The following is a 13200-nucleotide window of genomic DNA, read 5'->3' on the forward strand; positions in this document are numbered from 1 at the left end:
CCCTCTGCCTCTCTTTCTCTCTCTCTCTCTCTCTGTGTGTGTGTGACTATCATAAATAAATAAAAATTCATATAAAAAAGACTATTAAAAAAATCAACAAAATTGACAAATGTCTATCTGGACTAAAAAAGACTTAAAAAAATAAAAATATGAAAGAGGATCATAAGACACTAATACAAACAATTACACACAAACATATTAGATAACCTAGGAGACATAGATAAAACTCCAAGAAACATATATCCTATCAAAACTGAATCATGAAGAAATACAAAATCCAACAGATCTCTAACTTATAAGGAGATTGAATCAGTAATAAAAGACATCCCAGCCAGGAAAAGCACAGAACCATACAACTTCACTGGGAAAATTCCACAAAACATTAAAAAAAAAAAAAAAAGAATTGATGTAAATCCTTTTCAAACTCTCTCAAAAAGCTGAAAAGAAGAGAACACTTCCAAACTCATTTTATAAGGCCAGCATTACTCTGATACCAAGCCAGACCAAGACACTACGAGAAAAGAAAATCACATGCCAAATTCTCTGATGAACATAGGTATAAAAATCTACAGAATGGGAGAAGATATTTGCAAATGACATATCAGATAAAGGGCTAGTTTCCAAGATCTATAAAGAACTTATTAAACTCAACACCAAAGAAACAAACAATCCAATCATGAAATGGGCAAAAGACATGAACAGAAATCTCACAGAGGAAGACATAGACATGGCCAACATGCATATGAGAAAATGCTCTGCATCACTTGCCATCAGGGAAATACAAATCAAAACTACAATGAGATACCACCTCACACCAGTGAGAATGGGGAAAATTAACAAGGCAGGAAACAACAAATGTTGGAGAGGATGCGGAGAAAAGGGAACCCTCTTACACTGTTGGTGGGAATGTGAACTGGTGCAGCCACTCTGGAAAACTGTGTGGAGGTTCCTCAAACAGTTAAAAATATACCTGCCTTACGACCCAGCAATTGCACTGTTGGGGATTTACCCCAAAGATACAAATGCAATGAAACGCCGGGACACCTGCACCCCGATGTTTCTAGCAGCAATGGCCACTATAGCCAAACTGTGGAAGGAGCCTCGGTGTCCAACGAAAGATGAATGGATAAAGAAGATGTGGTTTATGTATACAATGGAATATTACTCAGCTATTAGAAATGACAAATACCCACCATTTGCTTCAACGTGGATGGAACTGGAGGGTATTATGCTGAGTGAAGTAAGTCAGTCGGAGAAGGACAAACATTATATGTTCTCATTCATTTGGGGAATATAAATAATAGTGAAAGGGAAAATAAGGGAAGGGAGAAGAAATGTGTGGGAAATATCAGAAAGGGAGACAGAACGTAAAGACTGCTAACTCTGGGAAACGAACTAGGGGTGGTAGAGGGGAGGAGGGCGGGGGGTGGGAGTGAATGGGTGACGGGCACTGGGTATTATTCTGTACGTTAGTAAACTGAACACCAATAAAAAAAAAAAAAAAAAAAGAAACTGGAAAAAAAAAAAAATCCTCAAAAAAATACTAGCAAAAAAAAAAAATATACTACCAGAATGAATTCAACAGCACATTAGAGGACCATATACCATAACCAAATGGGATTCATTCCTAGGATGCAAGGATTGTTTATATATGAAAATCAATGTGATACACCATATTAACAGAACAAAAGATAAAAATAACATGATCATGTCAATAGATACAGGAAAAGCATTTGAAAAAATTCAATACCCTTTCATGATAAAATACTTGACAATCTAAAAAATAGGAGGAAATTACCTCAATCTAATAAAGCCCACATATGAAAAGTCCACAGTTACTATACTCAATAGTGGAAAACTGAAAGCTTTCCTCTAAGATTAAGAACAAGGCAAGAATGCTCATTCCCATCATTTCTACAAGTGATTCCCATCATTTCTATCCTAGATAGAGCAATTAATCCAGAAAGAAAAAAATGCACCCAAGTAGGAAAGGGAAAAGTAAAATTCCTGCTCAGAGATGACATACAAGATGACCCTGTATGTAGAAAATCCTAAAGATGTTACCAACATGTTGTTAGAACTAATAAATGAATTCAACCACGGTGCAGAATACAAAATCAATATACAAAAATCAGCTGCATTTGTATACATTGACAGCAAACAATTTGAAAATGAAGTAAGAAAAGAATCCCATTTACCATAGCATCAAAAACAATAAAATACTTAGGAATAAACTTAACCAAGGAGGTGAAAGACTTGTTAACACTGAAAATTACAAAACATTGGTGACAGAAATTAAAGATGACACCAATAGTATAAAGATATGTCATGTTCATGGACTAGAAGACTTAATACTGTTAAAATATTCTACACTAACAAAAGCAATCTATAAATTCAGTGTAATCCCTGGCAAGAACTCAATGGCAAATATAAAATTAACCAGTTCTATCATTCACATGGAACCACAAAGAACCCTCAATAGCCAAAACAATCTTGAGAAAGAAGAAAGCTGTAGGTCTCACATTTCTTTTTTCTTTTTTTTTAAATCCCTGTTTGAATTTTAAAGATTTATTTATTTATTTATGATAGACAGAGAAAGAGAGAGAGGCAGAGACACAGGCAGAGGGAGAAGCAGGCTCCATGCAGGGAGCCCGATGTGGGACTTGATCCCGGGTCTTCAGGACCACAGCCTGGGCCGAAGCCAGCGCTAAACCGCTGAGCCACCCGGGCTGCCCGGTCTTATATTTCTTGACTTCAAAATATACTAAAACATTATAATAATTCAAACAGTTTGGTACTGGACAAATACACAAACCAGTGAAACAGAATAGAGTACTCAGAAATAAAACCACACATATATGGTCAAATAGTCTTTAACAAGAGTGCTAAGACTATACAAGGGAAAAAAGACTGTCTCTTTAAGAAATGATGTTAGGAAAGCTGGATATGCAAAGGATTGAAATCGGATGCTATCTTATACCATACACACGAATCATTTCAAAATGCATTAAAGACTTATATAAGACCTAAAACCATAAAAATCCTAGAAGAAAACACTGGCAGAAAGTTCCATCACATTGGTGGTGGTACTGGTTTTTTGGATTTCACACAAAAGCAAAGGCAACAAAAGCAAAAATAGACTCATAAATATTTCTGCATAGAAAAAAACAACATAGTGAAAAGGCAGCTTACAAAATAGGAGAAAATATGTGTAAACCATAAATCTGATAAGTGTTTAATATCTAAAATATATAAGGAACTCCTAGAACCCAACAGCAAAAACCAAATAACTTAAAATAATGGCCAAAGGACTTCAACAGAAACTTCTCCAAATAAAACATACAAACGACTGAGTATATATAAAAATGTTCAGCATCACTAATCATTAGGGAAATGCAAATCAAAGCCACAAAGAGACATCACCTCATACCTGTTACAATGACTATTATAAGCAAACAAACAGAAAATAAATGTTGACAGGATGTAGAGAAATTGAAATCCTTATGCACTGTTGGTGGGAATGTAAAATAGTGCAGCCTCTATGGAAAACTGTATGGAGTTCCTCCAAAATTAAAAATAGAACTACCATATGATCCAGTCACCACACTTCTGGGTATTTATCCAAAAGACTGGAAAATGGGATTTCAAAGAGATAACTGCATTCCCATGTTCAATACAGCATTACATAATAGCCTATAGCTGGAAACAACCTACGTGCCCTTTGATGGGTGAATGGATAAAGAAAATGTGCATATTTAGACTACATATGCTGCATCATGGTTGAACCTTGAAGACCTTATGCTAAGGGAAATGAACCAGGCACAGGACAAATAATGTATAATTCTATGTATATGAGGTGCCTAAAATAGTCATTGTCATAGAAGCAGAAAGAATGATGGTTGCCATAGGTTAGGAGAGGTGGAAATGCAGAGTTGCTGTTCAGTGGGTATAGACTTTCAGTCATGCAAAGTAAAAATTGTCTAGAGATTTGGTGTACAACAATGTGCATATAGTTCACATTATTATACTACACACTTAAAAATTAGTTACGAGAGGAGATTTTATGTAATGTGTTTTTATCACAACAACAACAACAAAAATCTTCTATGGGCTTATTGGCTTATTAGTATTTAAACTTCTCAGCTTTATATTTAAGATATGTCACAATCTAACTCCTAACTTTCTTTTTAAGACAGGTAGGTTTATTTTACCCTCCATTCCTTTATTCATTTTTGTACCTGTTCTATAAAGACTCTCATTCCTTGATTCTATCTGGCCAAATCCAACCCAAACAACTCAACATCCTAATTTTTCTGTAAAGTTTCTCAGAAAAATGGCCATATTAGTCATTCTCTCCCCTTCCCTGAGCTCCTTATTGTCCACTTATGTGCTGCCTAGTTATGCTTTTTTTAACTTTTCACATGTGGAAATCTCACGCTTTCAGAAAATTACAAGTTCCTAGCAGACAGAAAGCCATGTTTTAAACTTGTTTTCAAGTAATTGCTTAATACAGTACATTGCCCATTGTACAATCTTGTACTTCTTAGCTGACTAAATGAAGTCTGGAGAATAAAATGGCTAATATCAGAAACCTTGATTTAGTATATGAAATGTGAATCTTCAGAGCAGGGTCAAGGTAATCTTAGAAAACTATTTGGAATTATACACATTCCTTTTACTAAGTTAGCTCACATTATCATACAGATAATCACATGACATTTTAATAATTCACTGTGAAGGTTATTTCCATATTCTGTTACATAACTTCACAAATAGTAGGCTTTCTCTAAAAACTTATCAGAGATGTTATACAACAGAAAATACCAACCTGTTTTACCATCCTTAATTCCATAGCCAAGTAACAACACAAATCATTACAACAACAAATAAATTACTCCTCTGTTTACTGGAGAACAGAGAATATTTATCGGGTACTCACTTTCTGCAGTTAGCAGCAAAGGATGTGGTTTTTCTAATGTTACTTAAAAGCAGATGGCCAAATTGGGTGGCTTTTAAAAAAGGCTCGCCCTAAACCATGTTTTGTATCGACATACACATATACATACACACTCATTCTCGCAATCAATAGAACCATAATCAACATAAGTTTTCAATCTTAGTTTGAGGTTTTTAGTCAACTGGCAGAAAATGAAGAGAAAATAAAAGGCTTCTTTAGAGCTGTGCCAAATTGTTCTGGAAAGAACCCATTGTTTTACAAATAGGGTAACCATGTATTTCACATAGAGTGCACATAATTGTCTTGATGATCACCTTAAATAGCCTTGACAGAGTTTTAATATTTTATATTGTCCCTACTTTCCAATTAAGATATGTATATTAAAATAAAAGTTTTAAGATGCTTCCATGATACAGCGCACACTACTAAAAAAATTCATCATGCTAATAGTGTCAGTATGTTTGACTCTGTTTTTCCCTTGTTTCTAAAAACAACTTCAATAAAAATAGGAAGCACCACAAAGAAAAACGTAACCAGACCCTTCTTAAACTACAACACTAAATCCCGTCCCTCTTCCTTCAAAATTTTCTGGTTCTTTTCATCTCTTCTAAAATATTTTATTCTAAAATTCAGTGATATATAAACAACCAAATTAGTCTAATGACATTGTTGCTGATGAGGCTTCAAGTTCATGTTTACTGAATACATTTAGATAAAGAATCCACAAAGTGATTATTACTCATCGGAAATTCAACCACTGGTATTCAGTAAAACATCTAGTTTTCAGGGGTTTTGTCCCATGTTTAAACACTCTAAGACTTAAATAAGTAATGAGAAGGAAGTTTTAAAGATCACTGTTGTAACATTATTCAAGAGATGAGTTGGTTTTCTTCAGTTTTCTGATATTTTTCTTGACAAAAGTGAATTTTGTTTGGAAACAAAATTTCCAAACTGAAAGGAATTTAGAAAGCTACCTGGTTCTTCACCTAGTATGACATGCATTCTTGAAAACATTAAGTTCAATTATTACTTCCTCTTAAAGTAATTCTCAATTGCCTAGGGCAGAATCTGTTTCTTAATTATGGAGGCTCTCATAGCACTTCAAATTTTTTGTATAGCATTTCTTACAACATTTTGTGATTTTTTTTTGGCATCTCTCACAAAACTGTTACCTCATCCAAGGGAGGAGCCATAGTTTTTTTTTTTTTTTAATTTATTTATTCAGAGAGAGAGAGAGACTGAGAGGCAGAGACACAGGCAGAGGGAGAAGCTGGCTCCATGCAGGGAGCCTGACGCAGGACTCGATCCTGGGTCTCCAGGATCAGACCCCGGGCTGCAGGCGGCGCTAAACCCCTGCGCCACCGGGGGTGCCCGGAACCATAGTTTAGAAATCTTTATAATCTCACATTTACTACTTGGCCTAACACATAAGAGAAACTCAATATATGTTAAATAAATGAAATTCTAAATGAATGGATGAATGGATGTGTTTATATATGCTTCAAGTTCCTAAGTATGCAGCAGGTGAAGGACTAAACATTACAGAAGTTATCAACTCCATTCTCTATATACCATTCCCTCTCAAAATCCCCTCATGCTACTATTTCTACTTTTAAGCTTGGTTTACTGCTATTTATTATTTCTACCTTGATGTCAAACAGGTACTTCAAACTAAGTACACCCAAAATGAAACTTTTGTATTCCCCATCCTCTAAAGCTACTCCTCCCATGTTCCCTATTTAAGTCAATAACTCAAGTCATAGTCTCAGTTTTATCTTTAGTTTCTCTTTCCCCCATCATCTTCATTTAATAAATTACCAAGTTGAATTGTTTCTATTTCCAAAATAGTTTCTGAATACAGTCATTCAATCAATCATCCATTCAGCCAAACTCTCCTGCATTCCTATCTTAAGCTATGGATATTATTATGGTTATTGTGATGTTTATAAAATCAATTAGTCTCTTCTCTCAAGAGCTCATAGCCTCATAGAGGGATAAGCAAGTCAGCAGTTGTAATATATGTAAGTAACTGCTTGGTAGATTTTTTTCAGGAATACAGAGAAAGGATATCTTGATCAGACTTGTAAGAAACAGGGAATGCTTCCTGGATAATGTAGTATGTGATGTCTGTTAGCCAGATAAAGTAGGGCACAGGAAGGTAGAGAGATAACCAGACAAAAAGAACAGCACACTGGAAGCTTTGAGATTTGAACAAGTATGTCAGGGTTTGGTACTCCAAATAGTTTAGTTAGAGTAATGCTTTTGGAAGAGTGATGGTAATGTGATATAAACAATAGAGTTGAAGACAGAAGGTTATAAAGAGCCTTGTGTAAAAAGTAAAGAAGTATAAGCCTTAACCTGGAAGCTGTGGAAATCACTGAAGGATATAAACACAAGGGAGACATGATAAAATCTGTACTTTACAAACATTATTCCATCAGCAGCTTGGAAGCAGATTTGAAAAAACTGCAGACTGGAAGCTAGGAAACAAATGAAGGATCATTACTAATGCTAGTCAAAGATAAAAAAAGGCCTAGCCTACAACATTGGCAGTGAAAACGGGTTTTAATGGCAAAGGGGAAATTTTGATTCAAGGGAGAGATCAGCATAAAGGTGACAATTCAGATGGCATGAGGTTGTGCAGGAGGTAGAGAAGTTTTGATGTAAAACGTGTATGGAACTTGAATACTGAGGAAGAGGAAAAATATTTCTTCTATGGAGACAGAAAAGAAGGGAGAAATATTGCTTTCTATATATATATATATATATATATATATATGGCAAGTTTGTAAGTGGCCAATAGGGTTGCCAGATAAAATACAGGATGTCCAGTTAAGTTTGAATTTCATATAAACAATGAATAATTTTTAGTGTAAATATGTTCCACATACTGCACTTTCATCCTCTCACAAGTTTCCTTTTCCTGAATGCCGTACATCTCCCTTGTCTATATGCAAATTCCTATTCATTTGTCAAGTCAGCTCAAGTGCTACCTTCTCAGCAAAACATAATCTGAATTCCCTATCCCATTATTTGCACAGTATTACATACTGTATATAATTCATATGGTCATTATAAAGTTTTCTTGCATAGCTTTTTCTATATTATAAGTTTTTTGAAAGTAGGGATCAACACATTTTATCTTTGTCAATAGTCTAGCATCTAGCACAATGGCTGTCATATAAGATGTAGTCAATAAATATTTGCTGATTGAATGTTCTATTTCAGATTTTTAAAATCCTTTTCTATTTTTCTAGTTTATCGCCTTGTCTTCAGTTTCCCCCCTGTTTAAACCATCCTCCATACTGAACAAAAGGTACCTTTTTAAATGTAAATCACGTAGGACACTTTACTACTTAAATATCTATGATTGCTTCATGATGCCCATAGATAAAGTAGAAACACTTTATTTAGCATGGTATTGAATATTTTCCACAATTTCATCCCAAAGCTAAGTGGTTAAGAACTCAGACTTTAAAATCATGTCTGGGTTAGAATCCTAAGTCACTTGATAGTTATATGATGGTAAGGCATTACTTAACCATCTGTAAAATGGGGGTAATACCTACCCCATAATGTTGTGAAGATTAAGTGAGATGTGTGTAAGACATCTATTATAGTGCCATATACAGTATTTGCCACTATAGTAGACTAACAAATATAGCTATTATTAAAGCTCCATCTATCACTTCCTCTACACTCAAACAAACCTTCCACAGCAGCTATATTGTACTTCATAACCTGTCTATTCTCTAAACTTCAGGCTATTTCATCCTTTCATGTCTTTATTAACAATATTTGATTTGTTTATAATGCTCATTCTATGTGAGTCTGCATATTGAAACCTTGATATTTAAACTTAGTGTAGAGGCAATCCAAGACAGTGGGGAAAAAAAAAAAAAAAAAAAAAAAAAAAAACAACCTTGAACTCACCTCCTCCCATGCACACAGCAAATTTGTAACTACATATAGAATAAGTCTTCTCAAGAAAAACTGAAGGTTCATTGAACAACTTCTATACAACAAAAGATAAAGGACTGCACACATCAGGGTGGGAGAGATAAAGGAAAGGTAACAGTGGGAACTCCACTCCCATTGTGGTAACCTGCAGCAGGGAGAGATACTACTGAGGAGTTCACATTCAGATATTGCCCACTATGAGGCAAAGAAGAGCAGTGGTTTAAAGGGAAACTAGGCTATAAGTGAAGGAAATTAATTTACTAATCCTAGAGTGACTGCCAAATGGGTAGGAAATTGCTGGAACTCTCCCCCAAATCAAAAGAGCTGGTGAGCACCATGTTTTATGTTATCCTTCCACCTTGATGGCACAGATAGGAATAGGGTACAGGTGCTCTAGCTAATCTGCTAGTGCCATCTCAGTGCTCCTGGTGTCCTTGCCCACCTCAGCTTCAGTTGTCCCCAAAATATGGCCCCAGTACAGCATGCCTGAGGCCCCCACAGCTGTGCCCACCTCAGTTCCAACTGTCCTATTAATATAGCCTTGGCACAGCATGCTCTGGGACCCTGCAGCATTTGTCTGATCTAGCAATCCCATCAAAGGGGTCCCGGTAGTTTGCCTGGGAACCCCCTAGCCTGTGCCTATATCAGCTCCAGCCACCCCATCAAGTCAGCCCCAACATGACATGTTATGGGACTACATAGCCTGTACCTGATACAACCACCCAACAAGTTGGGCCTCCCCCTACCCCAGCCTGTGCCCACTCCAAAGCAACCCCTCGCACAGCATGCCCAGAAACCCTCCTGGTCCTACTCCAGCTCTAATGTCCTGTTAAGACGGCTACAGTACAGTGCTTCCCAGAACCCTCCTGACCCATGACCATCAAAGCTGCCAGACATCCAAGTCCAGGAAGCAATAAGAGTCTCTAAAGAATGAACCCACACATATTTTAGTTAAACATATTATAATCAAAATGGCAAAAGTTAAAGACAGAATCTTAAAGGCAGTAAGAGAGGGTACATGCATGGCTCAGTCAGTTAAGCATTCAATTCTTGACTTCAGCTCAGGTCCTAATCCCAGGGTTGTGAGATCAAGCCCCATATCAGGCTCTGTGCTGGGTGTGTAGCCTGCTTGGGACTCTTTCTCTTCCTCTTCCTCTGCCCCCACTACTCCCAGCTCACACATACTCTCTCAGTTTCAAAAGAGAGAGAGCAAGAAATGAGGAAAGAAAAAAGAAAAAGGGAGGGAGGGAGAGAGGGAGGAAGGATGAAAAAAAGAAAGAAAGAAAGAAAGAAAGAAAGAAAGAAAGAAAGAAAGAAAGAAAGAAGAAAGAAAAGAAAGAAAAAAAGAAAGAAAAGAAAAGAAAAGAAAAGAAAAGAAAGAAAGAAAGAAAGAAAGAAAGAAAGAAAGAAAGAAAGAAAAAAGCAGTCAGCAAAAGAAAAAAAATAATAATCATGTACAAGGGAAATACCATAAGACTGTCAGCTAATTTTTCAGCAGAGACTCTGGAGGTCAGAAGAGAGTAGCAGGATATATTGAAAGTGCTGAAAGGGAAAAATTTATACCCAAGAATACTCTACCCAGCAAGGTTATCATTCAGAATTAGAGAACAGATGAAGAGTTTCCCAGACAAGGAAACTAAGGAAGTTCATCGCCACTAAACTAATCTTACAAAAAATGTTAAAGAATCTTGAATCTTGAAAAAGAAAGGCCCAGAATTAGAAATAAGAAAATATATGAGGGCAGCCCCGGTGGCTCAGTGGTTTAGCGCGGGCTTCAGCCTAGGGCATGATCCTGGAGTCCTGGGATAGAGTCCCACATCAGGCTCCCTGCATGGAGCCTGCTTCTCCCTCTGTCTATATCTCTGCCTTTCTCTCTCTCTCTCTCTGCGTCTCTCATGAATAAATAAATTTAAAAATCTTAAAAACAAGAGAAAATATATGAAAGAAAAAAATCCCACTGGTAAAAGCAAATATATATGGTAAAGGAGTAGATCAGCCACTTAAAAAGTTAGCATAAAGATTTAAAGACAAAAATACTAAAATCCCTGCACAGTGTTGATAAGAATGTAAATTAGCACAGCCATTTTGGAAAACAGTATGGAATTTCCTCAAAAAAATCAAAAGAGGGGCAGCCGGGGTGGCTCAGCAGTTTAGCACCACCTTCAGCCCAGAGTGTGATCCTGGGGTCCCGGGATTAAGTTTCACGTTGGGCTCCCCGCATGAAGCCTGCTTCTCCCTCTGCCTGTGTCTCTGCCTCTCTCTCTCTGTGCATCTCTCATGAATAATAAATAAAACCTTAAAAAAAATCAAAAGAGAACTATCATATGATCCAATAATTCCACTTCTGGGTATTTATCCAAACAAAATCAAAACACCAACTCAGAGATAAATGCACCCCTGTATTCATTGCAGCATTACCTGCAATAGTCGAATATGGAAGCAAATATGGAAGTGTCCATTGATAGATGAGTGGAAAAAAAGATGCGACAGACATATACAATGGAACATTATTCCATCATAAAAAAGAATGAAATCTTGCTATCTGTTTTTTTTTTTTTTTGAAATCTTGCTATTTGTGACAACATGGATGGAACTAGAGGGTATTATACTATGTGAAATAAGTCAAAGATAAATATCACATGATTCCACTTGTATGTAGAATCTAAAAACTAAAAATGAACAAATAAAACAGAAACAGTTGCACAAACTGTTGATTACCACAGAGGAGAGGGGTCAGGGCAAGGAGGCAAAATAGGTGAAAGGCTTAAGAGATATAAACTTCCAGTTAGAAAATCAACGAGCGGGTCATAGGAAGATCATGTACAGAATAGAGAATAAAGTCAATAATATTTCAATAACTTTATATGATGACAGATAGTAACTAAGCTAACAGAATAAGATATCACAATTATACTTCAATAAATAAAAAAGAACTAAAATTTTGTAAATTTCTAGTAATATATATGTGACAACAGTAAAGGAAGTTAAAAATGCTTGGGTTTCTTCAGTTATTTTGTGCTATATATAATTTCTAGGATACTATAGGCTTTCTTATATTTTAATCAGAAGATATTTTATGGATCCTAAAGGGTTTCAGCAGCCAGAAAACTCTCATCCATCTATCGTAGATTTTTTTTTCATCTCTTCCAAGAAATCCTTTCTTCAGTGATTTATGTTTTTTTAAAATATTATCTCTCTAATCTATGTCTGTACCGAAGAAGGAAAATCATTGTCAATGACCTGAACCAAGAAGTTGGATAATATACTCTAACTAAACAAAGGGTGCCAAAAGAACAACCAAACATGCAAGCTGCTTCCTGATTATCTTGAAATATGCTGAACAGTTCATTAAATGCACCTGAGATAGCTCAAAAATATCCAGACATATACTGATATTCTTAAAGTAGTTTTTTTTTTTTTTACCGATTCATTGGTATTTGAGATTTAAAAAAAAAAAACCTCTAAATATAATGCTTTTTTCTCTTTTTTCTTTTTTTCTTTTTTCTTTTCTTTTTTTTTTTTTTTTTTTACCTTTAATCCTTCAGGGCCATTCTGTCCAGGAATCCCAATATCTCCTGGAAAACCCTAGGGAACACAAAAATATAGAGTTTACTCAATAGCTATTACTGTATATCTGTTAAACATATGAAAATTTCCTTTACCATTCTCTCATGCCAGGTTAAAGTAATTTTTACTGCTCAAAAACTCAATATTAAAGGTGAATTATTAGGCAGTTGTTTTAACACTGGAATACAAAATTGACAAAGTATACTAAAGCAGAACTTCACTAGCTATTCAGAAACAATCTTCAGACCCAAAGAATATTCTCTAATTCAGTCTAAGAGAACCAAAGTCTCATTCCAAAACCATCTACAACATTGCAAAAGGTTCGTAATAGGTCCTTTCAATGACCTATGGGACACCCAAGGATTAGGTGAATGTAATGTTAAATTCACTGTTTACTAACTACATGTTAACTTATAGATTTTTGTTAGGTAGAAATGCAAATAACTTCTGTCTTGTGAAAAAAATAACCATAAAGGTTATAAGTTGGTATACAGGATATTAATCAGTTTTGTATCTAACTCAATCATCTTAATCTAACATTCCCATATTTAATCCTTAATAAATACCTGGTTCTTCAAATTCTCTCAAATTCATCTTAGCATCTTATTGGTTTCATCATTTATGAGTTCAAAAAATTTTTCCACCCATATTTACTTTATATTTGCCTGAGAATCACAATTTTTTAGTTTTTGGAAATTATATTTTAACAGTTTAAA

General features: G+C 35.5%; 1 protein-coding gene across 6 annotated transcripts in view; it reads right to left on the reverse strand.

Annotated features, from left to right (window-relative positions):
• COL24A1 (collagen type XXIV alpha 1 chain) overlaps positions 1-13200 on the reverse strand; it is a 387541-nt gene that overhangs the window by 241037 nt on the left and 133304 nt on the right. For all 6 annotated transcript variants that reach the window (XM_072834343.1, XM_072834342.1, XM_072834338.1 and 3 more), the window contains one exon: positions 12449-12502. In XM_072834343.1, coding sequence (XP_072690444.1) covers positions 12449-12502 — 54 coding nt within the window. The remainder of the gene's footprint in view (positions 1-12448; positions 12503-13200) is intronic.

Source organism: Canis lupus, chromosome 8 (assembly GCF_048164855.1).
Source record: "Canis lupus baileyi chromosome 8, mCanLup2.hap1, whole genome shotgun sequence".
In the NCBI taxonomy this organism is placed as follows: Eukaryota; Metazoa; Chordata; class Mammalia; order Carnivora; family Canidae; genus Canis; species Canis lupus.